This window comes from Oncorhynchus mykiss, chromosome 25 (assembly GCF_057628025.1).
Source record: "Oncorhynchus mykiss isolate SJ-2025 chromosome 25, ASM5762802v1, whole genome shotgun sequence".
NCBI lineage: Eukaryota > Metazoa > Chordata > Actinopteri > Salmoniformes > Salmonidae > Oncorhynchus > Oncorhynchus mykiss.
In genome coordinates, this window is record NC_143046.1 from 29595001 (window position 1) to 29610205 (window position 15205).

General features: G+C 42.7%; 1 protein-coding gene across 7 annotated transcripts in view; it reads right to left on the bottom strand.

The window, feature by feature from the left end:
- Positions 1 to 12308: 12308 nt before the first annotated feature.
- fgf13a (fibroblast growth factor 13a) overlaps positions 12309 to 15205 on the bottom strand; it is a 218285-nt gene continuing 215388 nt past the window's right edge. For all 7 annotated transcript variants that reach the window (XM_021583849.3, XM_021583850.3, XM_090219623.1 and 4 more), the window contains one exon: positions 12309 to 14210. In XM_021583849.3, the coding sequence (XP_021439524.1) occupies positions 14074 to 14210 (137 nt within the window). In that variant the 3' untranslated portion in view covers positions 12309 to 14073. The remainder of the gene's footprint in view (positions 14211 to 15205) is intronic.

The following is a 15205-nucleotide window of genomic DNA, read 5'->3' on the forward strand; positions in this document are numbered from 1 at the left end:
AGAGAAGAAAGAGAGAAGAAGAGAGAAGAAAGAGAGATGAAAGAGAGAAGAGAGAAGAAAGAGAGAAGAGAGAAGAAAGAGAGATGAAAGAGAGAAGAAAGAGAGAAGAAGAGAGAAGAAAGAGAGATGAAAGAGAGAAGAAAGAGAGATGAAAGAGAGAAGAAAGAGAGATGAAAGAGAAAAGAAAGAGAAGAAGAGAGAAAACAAAAGAGAGGGTGAGATTCAATCAGTTCAGAGTTAACCTACAATAACGGACACCTGCATAGCCAATCATTGTTTTTAATTATGAGATATGTCAGAGGGGTAACTACATTTGAGCTGTCAAATCGGTGAGAGGCTGCTGGGGTGGTCATTGTCGAGAAGCCACACCAGTCCCACTCATGTTAGAAGTTCAGAACGAGAATGTGGAGGCTATGTAGAAATAATGACACTCAAATTGAACATCATGAAACAAATTAAGGAGTATTTCTATAAGCCTAATCAAGGTGTAAGTTCGAACATTTCTAATAATGCTACTCTGTGCAGCCAATGGCATTGTATGCAATAGAGGGGCATGTAGACTGTCAGCACTGCAGTCGATGGGGTTCAATCATCTTGTTCATCTGAGGTTTCTATTGATATTTCATGGGAAACTCTTCTGCTCTAAATTCTCAGTACTTCAAATTTACTGAAAAATGCAAAGGTGGAAAAACAACAGGAAGTTGTTCATATTACAACAATTTCATGCACTGACTTCCTGATTGGCAGATGGATTTCTTTCTCTGTAAAACACACAATTTGAATGGATTAAACCTTGGAAAACTGGAAGCAACATTGGTAACAATGTCTCATAATGGTTATATCACCGCTTTGCTGAACTAAGTGAGGGGAAAACTTGACAGCTCCATGAAATATTAATCCCCATCAAAAAGGGATAAGTAGGATATGAAGTGAGATGACTGCATCGGCTGCATCACTGTGGTTAAAGTAATACATCACACTACTACTTTAATTTTTTAAATATTTAATTTAATTTAACTAGGCAAGTCAGTTAAGAACACATTCTTATTTACAGTGACGGCCTACCAAAAAGCAAAAGGCCTACTGCGGGGACGGGGCTGGGATTAAAATTAAATAACAATATAGGACAAAACACACATCAAAACAAGAGAGCCAACACAACACTACATAAAGAGATACCTAAAGACAACAACATAGCAAGGCAGCAACACATGACAACACAGCATGGTAGCAACTCAACATGACAATAACAAGGGAGCAACACAACATGGCTGCTGCACAACATGGTAGCAGCACAAAACAGGGTACAAAATGATTGGGTACAAACAACAGCACAAAGGGCAAGAATGTAGAGAAAACTATACATCACGCAAAGCAGCCACAACGGTCAGTAAGCGTGTCCATGATTGAGTCTTTGAATGAAGAGATTGAGATAAAACTGTCCAGTTTGAGTGTTTGTTGCAGCTCGTTCCAGTCGCTAGTTGCAGCGAACTGAAAAGACGAACGACCCAGGAATGTGTGTGCTTTGGGATATTTTACAGAATGTGACTGACAGAATGAGTGTTGTATGTGGAGGATGAGGGCTGCAGTAGATATCTCAGATATGGGGGAGTGAGGCCTAAGAGGGTTTTATAAATAAACATTAACCAGTGGGTCTTGCAACGTGTATTCAGAGATGACCAGTTTACAGAAGAGTATAGAGTGCAGTGGTGTGTCCTATAAGGAGCATTGGTGGCAAATCTGATGGCCCGAATGGTAAAGAACATCTAGTCACTCGAGAGCACCCTTACTTGACGATCTATAAATTACGTCTCCGTAATCTTGCATGGGTAGGATGGTCATCTGAATCAGGGTTAGTTTGGCAGCTGGCGTGAAAGAGGAGCGATTACGATAGAGGAAACCAAATTTAGATTTAACTTTAGCCTGGAGCTTTGATATATGCTGATATGTACTGTCTAGCCATACTCCCAAGTACTTGTATGAGATGACTACCTCAAGCTCTAAACCCTCAGAGGTAGTAATCCTACTGCCTGAGCTATGTTGTTGATGTAAATTGAGAAGAGCTTGGGGCCTAGGATCGTGCCTTGGGGTACACCCTTGGTGACAGGCAGTGGCTGCGAAAGCAGATGTTCTGACTTTATACACTTCACACTTTGAGAGAGGTAGATAGCAAACCAGGCCAAAGACCCCCCAGAGACACCAATACTCCTTAGCCGGCCCACAAGAATGGAATGGTCTATCATATCAAAAGCTTTGGCCACGTCAATAAAAATAGCAGCACAACATTTGCTTGGAATCAAGGGCAATGGTAACTTCATTGAGGACCTTTAAAGTTGCAGTGACACATCCATAACCTGAGCGGAAACCAGATTGCATACTAGCGAGAATACTATAGACATCAATAAAGCAAGTCAGTTGATTATTGACTATTGAAGTTTTTCCAACACTTTTGATAAACAGCGCAAAATAGAAATAGGCCTATAGCAGTTAGGATCAGCTTGATCTCCCCCTTTAAATAAAGGATGAACTGTGGCTGCCTTCCAAGCAATGGGAACTTCCCCAGAGAGGAGAGACAGGTAAAAAAAAATCAGAGATAGGCTTGGCGATTATAGGGGCAGCAACCTTAACAACTGACCCAGATGGTTTTTTGGGAGCTCCTTTAGCACCTCGGACTCAATGACTGCCTGCAGGGAAAAACTTTGTAGCGGGGCAGGGGAAAAAGAGGGAGGAGTTTCGGGGCTAGTCACATTAGAAGGGATGGGAGATGAGGAAATGTTGGACGGTCAAGGAGGCATGGCTGAGTCAAATAGGAATTCTGACTTAATGAAGTGGTGATTAAAAAGCTAGGCCATGTGCTTCTTGTCAATAACAACCACATCATCAACTTTAAGGGACATGGGCAGCTGTGAGGAGGAGGGTTTATTCTCCAGGTCTTTAACTGTTTTCCAGAACTTCTTGGGGTTAGACCCACAGAGAGAGAACTGCTCCTTCAAAGTAACTCACTTTGGCCTTCTATATAGCCTTAGTGAACTTATTTCTCATTTGCCTGAATGAGAGCCAGTCAGCCTGAGTATGCATGTGCAGAGCCTTTCACCAAATGCAATTCTTGAAGTGGAGAAACTCTGCAAGATCACGGTAGAACCAGGGGCTGAACCTGTTTTTAATTTTCATTTTCTTTATGGAGGTGTGTTTGTTAACAATATCACTGAAAATATATATGTTTAAATAAGGTCCAAGTGTCTTCGATAGAGGGGATGAAGCTGATTCAATACCAATTTACTGAGGCCAGGTCGTGAAGGAAGGCTTGCTCATTATTAACTTCTTGGTGACAAGGGGCAGTATTTTCACTTCCGGATGAAATGCATGCCCAAATTCAACTGCCTGCTACTCATCCCCAGAAGATAAGATTTGAATATTATTAGTAGATTTGGAAAACTGTTTCTAAAACTGTTTGAATCATGTCTGTGAGTATAACATAACCTATTTAGCAGGTGAAACACAGAGGACAAACCATTCAGATTTTTTCTTTTTGGGGTTACACTCTTTTTCATTGGGAATCCAGATTTCTAAGGGACATTCTTGTAGTTCCTATCGCTTCCACTGGATGTCAACAGTCTTTAGAAATTGGTTGAGGTTTTTCCTTTGTGTAATGAAGATGTACAGTCATCTTGAACGAGGGTAACTTGAAGTGTACTGTTAGATAGAGGCGCGTGACCAGAAAGCTAACTACAGTTTGTTTTCCTCCTGTATTGAACACAGATCACCCCGTCTTCAATTTTATCGATTATTTACGTAAAAAAATACGTAAAGTTGTACTATAAAAGTAGTGGCAAAGTTTACAGGTAACGTTTGAGATATCTTGTAGTCACATTGCGCAAGTTGGAACCGGTATTTTTCTGGATGAAACGCGCCAAATAAATGGACATTTTGGATAAAAATGTATGGAATTAATCGAACAAAAGGACCATTTGTGATGTTTACGGGACATATTGGAGTGCCAACAAAAGAAGCTTGTCAAAGGTAAGGCATGAATTATATTTTTATTTCTACATTTTGCGTCGCACCTGCAGGGTTGAAATATGCTTCTCTCTCTTTGTTTACTATGGTGCTATCCTCAGATAATAGCATCGTTTGCTTTCGCCGAAAAGCCTTTTTGAAATCTGACATGTTGGCTGAAGTGTTTATTTGCTATCTTGCATGTGTGATTTCATGAAAGTTAGATTTTTATAGTAATTTATTTGAATTTGGCGCTCTGCATTTTCACTGGCGTTTGGCCAGGTGGGACGTTAGTTTTTAGCAAGCGTCTATGACAAATCAGGACATTTCGTTTCACTGAGCAGCCATTACGAACACAGGCTATAAAATATTGATCACTAAGGTCATTACAGAAAACACCAGACTGATACCTATCAGGACAATTTGTGAGGAAGCTGGAGACCCATATCTCCCTCTCTAACTTTAAGCACCAGCTGTCAGAGCAGCTCACAGATCACTGAACCTGTACATAGCCGATCTGTAAATAGCCCATCCAACTACCTCATCCCCATATGGTTATATATATGTTTTCTCCTTTGCACCCCAGTATCTCTACTTGCACATTCATCTTCTGCACATCTATCACTCCAGTGTTTAATTGCTAAATTGTAATTATTTCGCCACTATGCCCTATTTATTGCCTTACCTCCCTTATCTTACCTCATTTGCACACACTGTATGTACTTTTTTTCTCTATTGTGTTATTGACCTTATGTTTGTTAAATTCCATGTGTAACTCTGTGTTGTTGTTTGTGTCGCACTGCTTTTCTTTATCTTGGCCAGGTCGCACTTGTAAATGAGAACTTGTTCTCAACTAGCCTACCTGGTTAAATAAAGGTGAAATAAAAAAATACAAAAATAAAAGGACAACACCGAGGAGAGAAGCCTTTTCTAGGTGTTTGGAGTCATACCTTGTTGGATTGGTAATAATCTGAGAAAGATTTAGAGTCCCATTGCTTTAGGACTTGGTCAGGTGGTTTAATCATGTCCCAGTTCAGGTCAGCTAGCAGGATAAATTCAGACTTAGTGTACGGGGCCAGGAGAGAGCTTAGGGCAGGTAGGGTACAGGCCGGTGCTGATGGAGGACGATAACACCCAGCAACAGTCAACAAAGAGCTATTTGAAAGTTGAATGCTTAAAACTAGAAAATCAAATTGTTTGGGGACTGACTTGATGGAGACAACCGAGCACTGAAGGTGATCCTTGGTAAAGATTGCCCCAGCTTTGGAAGATCTGTCTTACCGAAAAAGGTTATAACCAGAAAGGTTAACATCAGCATTCAAAACACTCTTAATTAACCACCTCTCAGTAATGACCAACACATCTGGATTGGAGCTGTGAATCCACACTTTCAATTGATCTATTTTAGGTAATAAGCATCTAGGGTTAACGTGCAGAAAACCCAGGCTTTTACGAGAGCAGAAATCAGTGAAACAGATATTAGAGCTCAAGTCAGATGGGGCTAGCAACAGTAGATGGACCAGGGTGTACATGCACATTTCCAGATATCATCAACAGTAATACAATCAGTGCACGGCAGAGGACAGGGAGATCTCTGCAGTGTTGATTTTTTTTACATTTGAATGTGCATTAGCTGGCAACAAGATCACATTGTACAACAATTTCATCAGGTAACATGAATACAAAGCCGGCGAGAGGTGGTTAGAATAGGATGGAAGGTCAAAAGTCTGTGTAACCAATAGAGAGTCAGAGGCCCGAGTGTGGGAACAAACATAGTCTGTCCCATGGTTGGGTAAACAAGAAAGTTTATTGTCAACAAATCAGGAGTCATGAGGCAAATAGACAAATAGCAAAATGCACAAGAAAAAATATATAACGACTTGGGGCTAGCCATTTTAAGTTCAGAGTCACTCGCCTCCACAGTGCCTGTGTGCTGGAGGCGAGCGAAAGCTCGGGAGAGAGGGGGGAGTGTGGTGGGGGTACCTGTACCAGACAGGGGCAGACGGTGAACAGATCGCCAGGTGGAATCCAAGCAGCAGTGCAGCAGACAATGGGAGTAGGTGTCAAACACACTTGGGAGAAGAATTCATTTCTGGAGGCAGATTTCTTGTAGAAAATGCCAGTAGATGGTCTCTGAACAGCGGGAGGGGGCTTCAAGGCCTCTGGATTTGGGTGGGGTAGCCTGCCATTTGATGGGCTCAAAGGCTTCTACACCTCTCACTTCACACCTCAGTGCTAATTGAAGTTGTATCTGGTGTGTCTGGTCTGTCTCAGTTCCAGGTTGGATTGTGTGTTTGCTAGTATTAATCCTTCCAGGTAATTTTGTTATTAGGTTTTTAATCTTTAATTTAAATGTTTTAAATGTTCAACCCCTTTTTTCCGCCCCAATTTCGTCGCCCCAATCTCATCGCTGCAACTCCCGTACGGACTTGGGAGAGGCGAAGGTCGAGAGCCATGCGTCCTCCGAAACACAACCCAACCTAGCCGCACTGCTTCTTGACACAATGCACATCCAACCCGGAAGCCAGCCGCACCAATGTGTCGGAGGAAACACCGTACACCTGGCGACCTGGTCAGCGTGAACTGCGCCCTGCCCGCCACAGGAGTCGCGAGTGCGCGATGAGATAAAGATATCCCTGTCGGCCAAACCCTCCCTAACTCGGACGACGCTGGGCCAATTGTGAGTCGCCCCATGGGCCTCCCGGTCGCGGCCGGCTGCGACAGAGCCTGGGCTCGAACTCAGAATCTCTAGTGACCACTGCGCCACCCGGGAGGCCCCATTATTAGGTTGTTGGTTTGGAGTTTTGATCTGGAGTGAAGGTTATGCTGTGGAGGGTAACATCTGTATGTCCAGGCCGAAAAATCCAAGTTCATCTAACTCCAAATCAATCTTTTTGTAAAAAAACATGTTGAAAAATGTGAGAGCTCACATGCAGCTGTATCTCCCACTCTAACATGAGCTTACTGAAAACCCACATGTTGCAGTAGGAAATAATATTTGATGTAATTATTATGTTTACTGCATATGTACGTCAGAGGAGGCTGGTGGGAGGAGCTATATATTCTGCAATATATATAATAATATAATATATATACAGTACCTAAATCATAAGAGACTGGTGGGACAAGCTATAGGAGGACAGGCTCATTGTAATGGCTGCAATGGAATTAAGGGAACAGAGTCAAACATGATTTCCATGTGTTTGCTGTTTTTGATACCATCCCACTAATTCCATTCCAGCCATTACAATGATGCCGTCCTCCTATAGCTTGTCCCACCAGTCTCTTATGATTTAGGTACTGTATATATATTGCAGTGAAAAAGTCATTATGGTCATTGATGTTAAGAAGCAAGAGAAGAGGGTTGTTTTAGTGAGGAATGGAGCTGTTCTGACCAGTGCTGGGGAAGATAAGTGATGAGTAATAGCTTTCACAGGTACATAGGCTTCACAGCTCTCCTCTCGCCTCTCTGATAGGTGACAGCTGGTTACTGGAGATTCATTCTGATCATGAGGTCTTTTAATTCCACAATGTGTGTGTGCGTGTGTGCATGTGTGTGTCTGATATGCCTGCAGGAATGACATCTGCTCTTTGCTCAGAGCCCAGTGAGGAGTGGCTAGCCTCATTAGCTTGGCACAGCCCCTCGGCTGCAGACTGACTGGCCACAGCAAGGGAAGAGAGAGCGAGAGAAAACGAGACTCATTCTCTCGTTCCTCACAACACGTTCCATGGCTGAACAAGGCAACTCGTCCCCCTTAATGAATTGGACTGTCCTCTGCTAATAAATGGGGCATGGAGCGGAGGAGAGGAAATTAAGGAAGTGGGGAGGAGAAGTGGGGAGGTGTCGAAAGACATGAAGGATGAAGTAGCTCATATTAGGGGCTATATTACAGGACCCTATTACCTCTCCTGTCTCCACTGGCCACAGCACTAATGAGATAGACTCAGGTGCAGTGTGTGTGCACGTGTGTGCGTGTGTGTGAGTGTGTGCGTGCGTGTGCGTGCGTGTGTGTGTGCGCAATTGGTGCATGTGCTTTACTGTAACTCACATGCCTGCAGATTAGAGTTCACTAAAATGATAGGTGGAGACTGGAGAGCCTTTCAGCTGTTGGAGATGGAGTACTCCACTGTTCCTTTCCCCCCCAAATGACCCCATAATTCCCCAATAACGCCCCTCTAATGCCTCCATAATGCCACTGTTGTATGAGGCTTGAGGATATGCTGTATGGTGACAGACCAGCATGAGAAGACACGTTGAACCCGTGTGTTTGTGTACGTCTGGATTAAAAGCCACCTGGTGTGACCATCTTGTACTGTTGGCAAACAGCCCTAATGCCCAAGAGTGCATGTCATAGCAGTAAGTGTGTGATGTAGTGCTCTTGTAAAAGTTTGGTCATGGTGTATGATGAATGACAGGCGATGAATAATTCAAATCAAATCAAATCATTGGACCTGTTTCTAATGAACCAATGACAGGGGGACATAACAGTAGTAGAGGTTAGCTAGCCAAGCCAGCAGACACTTGTAAACACTCCTGCAAATGCAGATTAGTCCACTGCATGGCATGCTGACATCTGGGCAATCAAGTTGTCACAATGCAACGAGCTAAAATGATCACGCATTTATTTGTATTTATCCTTTATTCATTAAAATCTATTTTACAAGGGAAATCTGTCCTAATTGTTCAGAAATCAAATGTTAGGTGGAACTCTTACGTTTCCTAGTAATCCTAGCTATGGTTTTATGTATTTTCCCCCTATAATTCCTGACATGCTCAGTTGGTGACTGTTACAGGCTTTGGTTATTCCATTTATATTTCGTCGTTAGAGCATTAGTACATGCGGCGCACCAATTGGTGTCATCTCATTAGTCAGAAGGTGTTTCACCTGTGCTGGCCCAGGTGATATTTAGGAGCGGCTGGCCCAGTCCTCCAGCTGTCTTGAGAGATGTGGAGGGTCATCACCTTAAGTTGGCGCTCCATATTTAATTTCTAGAAAAACAATAATTTATCTGATCTTCCCTGTTTTTGTTAGCCTGTTCTTGGGCAAATTTAGTGGGTGCTCATGGTGGGTGTCTTCTCGGTCCCAGTTCTTATTGCCAGTCAACTTTCAGTGGACACCCTCATGAGTGTCTTTCAGAACCACTCCTAAAACCCCACCTGTTTTGTTTAAGTTGTCACTGTTAGTTCCTCCTGTTGAAGTGACAATTTTTGGTTTTCTTGCTGGGGAGAGTAACAGTGATACCCAAACAGAGGCTATTGATCATCTACAAGACCTCTTGTTTGAGGGAGGGAGGGACGAGAGGGGAGGGACGAGAGGGGAGGGAGAGGTGTGCCTCATTAGTCCTGTCATGTTCTGTGACATCGTCTCACGATTCAAGTCAACCTCCTGCTCTGTCTGTCCTCGCTGAGGGTAACGGCGCCGCAGAAAAGGTTTGGTTTTCTCCTAGCAGAACGTCTGACTCGTATACTCCCTTTACTTGAAAGAAAGCAGCAATATTACTATTTGTCCCTCGAGACACCGCAGCAACATATCCAGTATCCACTTCCTCAAAATAGACCGACTTAATCTGAGATAAATCAAGAAATCTGTAGTTCATTTTGACGTTTTTGCCAAGTAGGTCTTATTCGAGCAATTTTAGATCTAGGATGTTTGGTGCAGTATTTCGTAACGTTGGGACTGTAAGGTTCTAGTTGACATTTTGGTGAAAATGAGTTCTTCACGTAGAGTTGCTCTACGTGAAGAGATACTGTATGTTGCACGATTTTTGTAAAAGTTCATTTACGATCTGAAAGTTCTCTCTGCGCAAACACCATTAACTTGTTGCTGTAAGGTTCTATCTGCAATCCAATCCCACAATGCTGGGTTGTCAATCAAAAATAACTATGTAAAGTGATATTCTTATTGAGCCATGAAAGAGGAAGACATCACAAAACAGTCCTGAGATCTGAGACTTGAAAAATACTCATCTCAAAATGATACATCTTGCAGATAGAACCTTATTGTCCCAAATCCTTAAATTACTTTGATTTATTTGTTTATTTTACCACTTTTTCAGAAGAATGGCCATAACTTAAGCTCTATATGGTAGAAACACATGAACACAGGAAACTTGTTTAAAGAGACATTTCTACATTTTTCAACTTCATATTCATCATCTCTAGCATATGTTTTGAACTAAAAAATAATTAGTAGGCAATGCCCTCTCATAATTGGTTAAAATCACATGATGCACACCGAGGATGTCATTGGAAACGCTTATCTCCCTCTATCTTTTTTAGTACAAAATATAATATGAAGAATATGAAGTTGACAAATGGAGAAATTGTCTTTAAATGCCCTTCGGACAGGCATTGCTGTTTTTGTCCTGTTTTATAGCAATACGAAACCCTCCATGGAAAGAGTATTTTACAAAAATGTAAACTTACCACATTTTATCGATTAATAACAAGTAGTTTACTGACTTTGTTTGTCAGAGACCAGAAGAAAATACATCAGTTTGCTCATCTAGTGCTAAGCATTAGCAATGTTGCTAGTTATCCATGGTTGAACAAATGTGTGATGAACATGAATTCATATATTTGAGGATGTGATTAGAAAGAAGGAAGGGTATTCTCTTTATTTAATAATGACATCTATGTACTTATCTATTGAAATAATTGTAACATTCTGTGCCAGATAGAATCTCATGGCTGAACGCAGATTGACATTTCAGAACCGTAAGGTTCTATCTGCCCCCCTAAAAAACAATCACTACAAAACAGTTCTGAGATCTGGGATGGGAAAACCTTGATGCTAAATGTCTCAGAAGTATGCTTTGAGCAGATTAAAGCGTATAGTCCCAACGTCTCGATTTCTCAAGTGGACAAATGTGCATGAAAACGAGTCATCTCTCCTTGAATGAAAACAAACACTAGGAGTAGTACTGTTGACCAATCACTGACGACGGTAAACCTGCCGAAGACCAAACGTCATAACATTTCCTCATAAAAACTGTTTCAGCTGGGAAGCACACGGTAAACTTTAGCCTCCCAATTAGCATTAGCGCCGCATTACGTTCCACAGACAAGCATGGATGCAAAACATATTGCCTAACTGGAGTGTTCCACCAGGCAGGTCAGACATTTCCCCATCCAATGGGAGTGGACCCTCTGCCGGGGCTAATTACATCAAGGCTTCTGCGTGCCCTGCGTGTAAGGCTCCTCGTTTAGAGGAGAAAACATACTAATGGCTCAGGATTCTGCGGTATTGTGCTATGAGTTCTGAGTAGACATTGCCTCTCATATCCTAACCTTGAAGCTGCAATATGTAACCTTTTGGGCAACCTGACCAAATTCACATAGAAAATGGATCTATCTATTCTAGATCTGACATTCTCATTGAAAGCAAGTCTAAGACGCGTTAAATCTGTTCTATGTGCGCTATTTCTCTGCTTCCCGTTCTTAAGTTTAGTTTTTGCTTCTTTTAGTTTCTGTTTTGTACACAAGCTTCAAACAGCCGCGCTACAGACTGCTATATCAGTCAGCTAATACAGGACTATTAAAGACCCAGTGCACTCCTTTTGTGAAGAAAACCCCCAGCATTTAACCCCACAGCTATGCACTATACTTGCTTGTTTTGTCACAAACTGAAATTAGGCAAACAAATAGAATTTTAGCAACCAGGAAATGGCGGATGGATTTCTGCATAGTGTACCTTTACCCATTGGGGTCTAAAATTGTAAACTGACCTTGGATCAGTGTCTCTATCACATGGGCTATTCCAGGAAATATCCTCAGCTCCAGATGTCCATTGGAGATATTGATTCATTACATAGAATGGGCCCTGGCTGTAGGCTTGTGAATCGAGTGCTATATAAGCCTGTACTGGAGCCTTGACTCTGCAGGCAATTAAAGCCCAATCCTGGTTGTGTGTGTGTGTGTGGCTCCGGGTGATTCATCTGTGTCCAGAGGCCAATAGGATAAGAGGATAGGAGGAGGACATGGCCTGGCTTTCTTCTGCTCAGATCATTAACTCCTCAGGGCCAGCAGGGTTAGGTTACCGTACTCCAGCCCTGCCTAGCTACATATCAGCCATACAACATTACAACGCCTGTCTGCATCATTGATCTACATTGAACTGTGCCGATTTTTCATCTTCTTATTCACTGGTACAGTATCACATTCAATGATACTGGTATGATACTTTGTACAATGTGGGATGCACTTCATCTTTACAAAAATGTTTAGTGGAAATGATGCATTGGATCTGCTGTGAACAGAATAGAGAGAAGTGTGTGGAGTACGTCAGTGCGAAAAGAAAGGGGAAGACACGTTTTAAAAGTATATCTTAATATAAACATTTTATTCAGTGCATTTTGTGCAGACAACAAATAATAAACAACTTGGAAGGTAGCAGGCTGAACTGGTTGTTTTTCAGTTGTATCCTGGTAGTTCGGAACACATGATCCAACACGGGGTTAATACACATAGCCTACATCATGCACTATAGCTCTGCAGTCCAGAGTTCCCCGCTGTCTCCCATGCAACAGAGGTTCACCTAAAAAAACGAAGGAAACGAAAGAAGGAAAAAAAAACACGCTTCCCAGTAGCATGTTCCATATGAACAAGGTATGTAGCCGAAGGGAAACTTCGAGTAATTACCCCACAAAAAGGGTCGTCTTTGAACACAACCATGTTTTTGTGCAAGAAAGGGACGTCTTTTTACTTTTACAAACATGACATATCCTATAAAATGTTTAAGCCACCTAAAATTCCACACTATTTTTTAAATTTATTTAGAAAATTGTCACTACGATAAGTTACTCAAACACGAAACAAGTCCTGGGTGGGGGCCATCACCATATCCTTATATGGTGAACTGAATCAGACAGTAAGAGCCAACAAAAGGGGAGGGGGCAAGGCATGACACAAGCACTGGACTGGAGAACAGAACATGGGGACTGAAGACAGAATACAATGTAACACAACAGAAACAAAAGGACATTATACAGTCGATTCAGACCTCAACTCAACCCTAGAGCTCACCAACAATATATAGCCTCTTTCCCTTCAGCAAAAAACACTTTCTAGAACATTGACAAGCATTCCTACTTCTTTTCTTCCTCATTCTCTTTGTTCACTTTTCTTTCTTTCTCTCATCAAAAATGTACAATTTTAAAAATAACTCAACACCTCCAGCTGCGCCTGTATACTGGCTTGGCTCGACTGCTTAAAGGGACAGTCTTTCAGCTCTGTCTTTGGTGTGCTGGAACCCCTTTAACTGTGGAGACGGCTACAAAAACACAAATAGTGAGGAGGGCGAGAGAACAAGAGGGAACAAAACAATCCAAAATAAAAAGCTCTCCGCTAATTTGGAAAATTAGCAAGCAAAGTTGCAAGCTATGGTGTCGTCGCTCAGAGTGCCACACGCTTTTCCCTTTATTTATGTTTTATGCTAGAGAGCTCAAATCTCTTCTGAGCGTGTGCAGGAGAGCTACTGTTATATCTGGCTGCGGTTGCAGCTTCGCTAGGGCTGCCCTCCGTCATGGGGAACGGCTTCGTATTCACAGAAGCATCATGGATGACACACAGAAACAGGGCACTTCTCTACCCACTGCAGCCCCTCACCGGTTGCCCTGACCGCCTGCCTGCCTCTCTACCTACCTGCCTGCCGGGTAGGATATGACCGGGTAGGATATGACCGGGTAGGTGTCTATATGATCAGGACCTATAAGTAAAAGAAGTCGTTATCTGCAGGAAGTAAGAAACGTTAAAAGATTAGCTAACTGGTACACAGTCATTACCACCAGAGAGTCGCCAACAGAAAATGGTGTTCTCAAATGGCGTTTCAAAATAGCCTAGCGTTTTGCAAACAAAGTCCATGGTGTAATTTGGTTGGCTGTTGAGAGATAAAGAAAGCTAGTTTGAATGGAACCTAATTGAGTGTGGTGATTGATTGGTGGTGGTGTTTAGTAGTCGTAAAGTTGTCCTGAACCGCCAATGGTTTTGGAGAGAGAAGTCTGCTTGGAAGTCACACTCTTCTGAAGGTAAGGTGTCTTCTTCTAACGTCAGCCCCGGCCTGCCACGCCACCACCCGGCTACGTGGATTCGTTCTGGCTCACCGTCTTGCCTCCGTTGAGCACGGCCGAGGCGCTCCGGGACTTGGTGGGCGTGCCGCTGCCGGAGCGCGAGAACTCTGTCAGGTCATGGAGGGAGGGTTCCCTGTACATGGCCACTGTGGGACAGACAGACAGGAGAATGGTAAGACACATGGCTGCTAGTATAGATGGAGGTGAGCAGTAGAATAGAATACAAAAGAATACACTGGAATATAATTGTATTGTCCATCTGGAGATTCACGTTCTCCTCTTTGGTTGTATTCCAAGTTGTATTCTATTCTCTTCTATTGCTCAACTCCCTCTGATCCTGTCACTGACGCTCATAACAGAATGTACACCCCTGCCATAAGCACCAAAGAAATATTAGGACAAGTTATTTTTAGAGGGCAGAAAGTACTTATAGACACTGCCTTACATGAGTTATTCAGGAGCTTGTAAAAGTTAAAGCAGTGTTGTCTGCATCGCGGAAACATTTCAGAAGAAACACCAGTCACCTTAGAGGTTCTGATCTCTAGTCTTTAGGAGCCACTCTGAAAACAGCCAGTGTTTTAATGCACGGCCCTCCTGGGGCTTGACATTGCCTTGCTTTTTTTGGTTTTAACAGCAGGCTACACACAAAGCAACAAGTCAATCAATAGTGGACTTAAGCGGGAAGCTGTGTGAAATCGATGCTGGGCTTATTATCCACGGCATTAAGGAACTATAATCAGGAAGGATGACCGGCCCAGCGGTGAGATGGACCCTGACCTCTAGGTCATCCTTCCTTAGTTCATATACGCTTTTACTTTCCTCCAATTATCCCTCCATCTCTCTCTCTACTGTATCTCTCCCTCTTTGACCTAGCACCTTAACACACACACACACACAGATGGGTAAAATTAAAGGCCGTGGGCTGAGATTCGTGGACTGGAACCAGAGCGAAGAGGAGAGGGGGAGCGAGGAGCGGCTGGTGGAGATGGTTGAAATGCAGAGACGGCTCCTTAATTGGTCGGCTGGTATTGCTGCTGCCTCTGGATCTTTATGGGCTGCTGGAACAAATGCTTTTTTCTTTCTCTCTCCCCCTCTTTATTCTCTCTCCCTCTCTTTATTATCTCTCACTCTTTATTCTCTC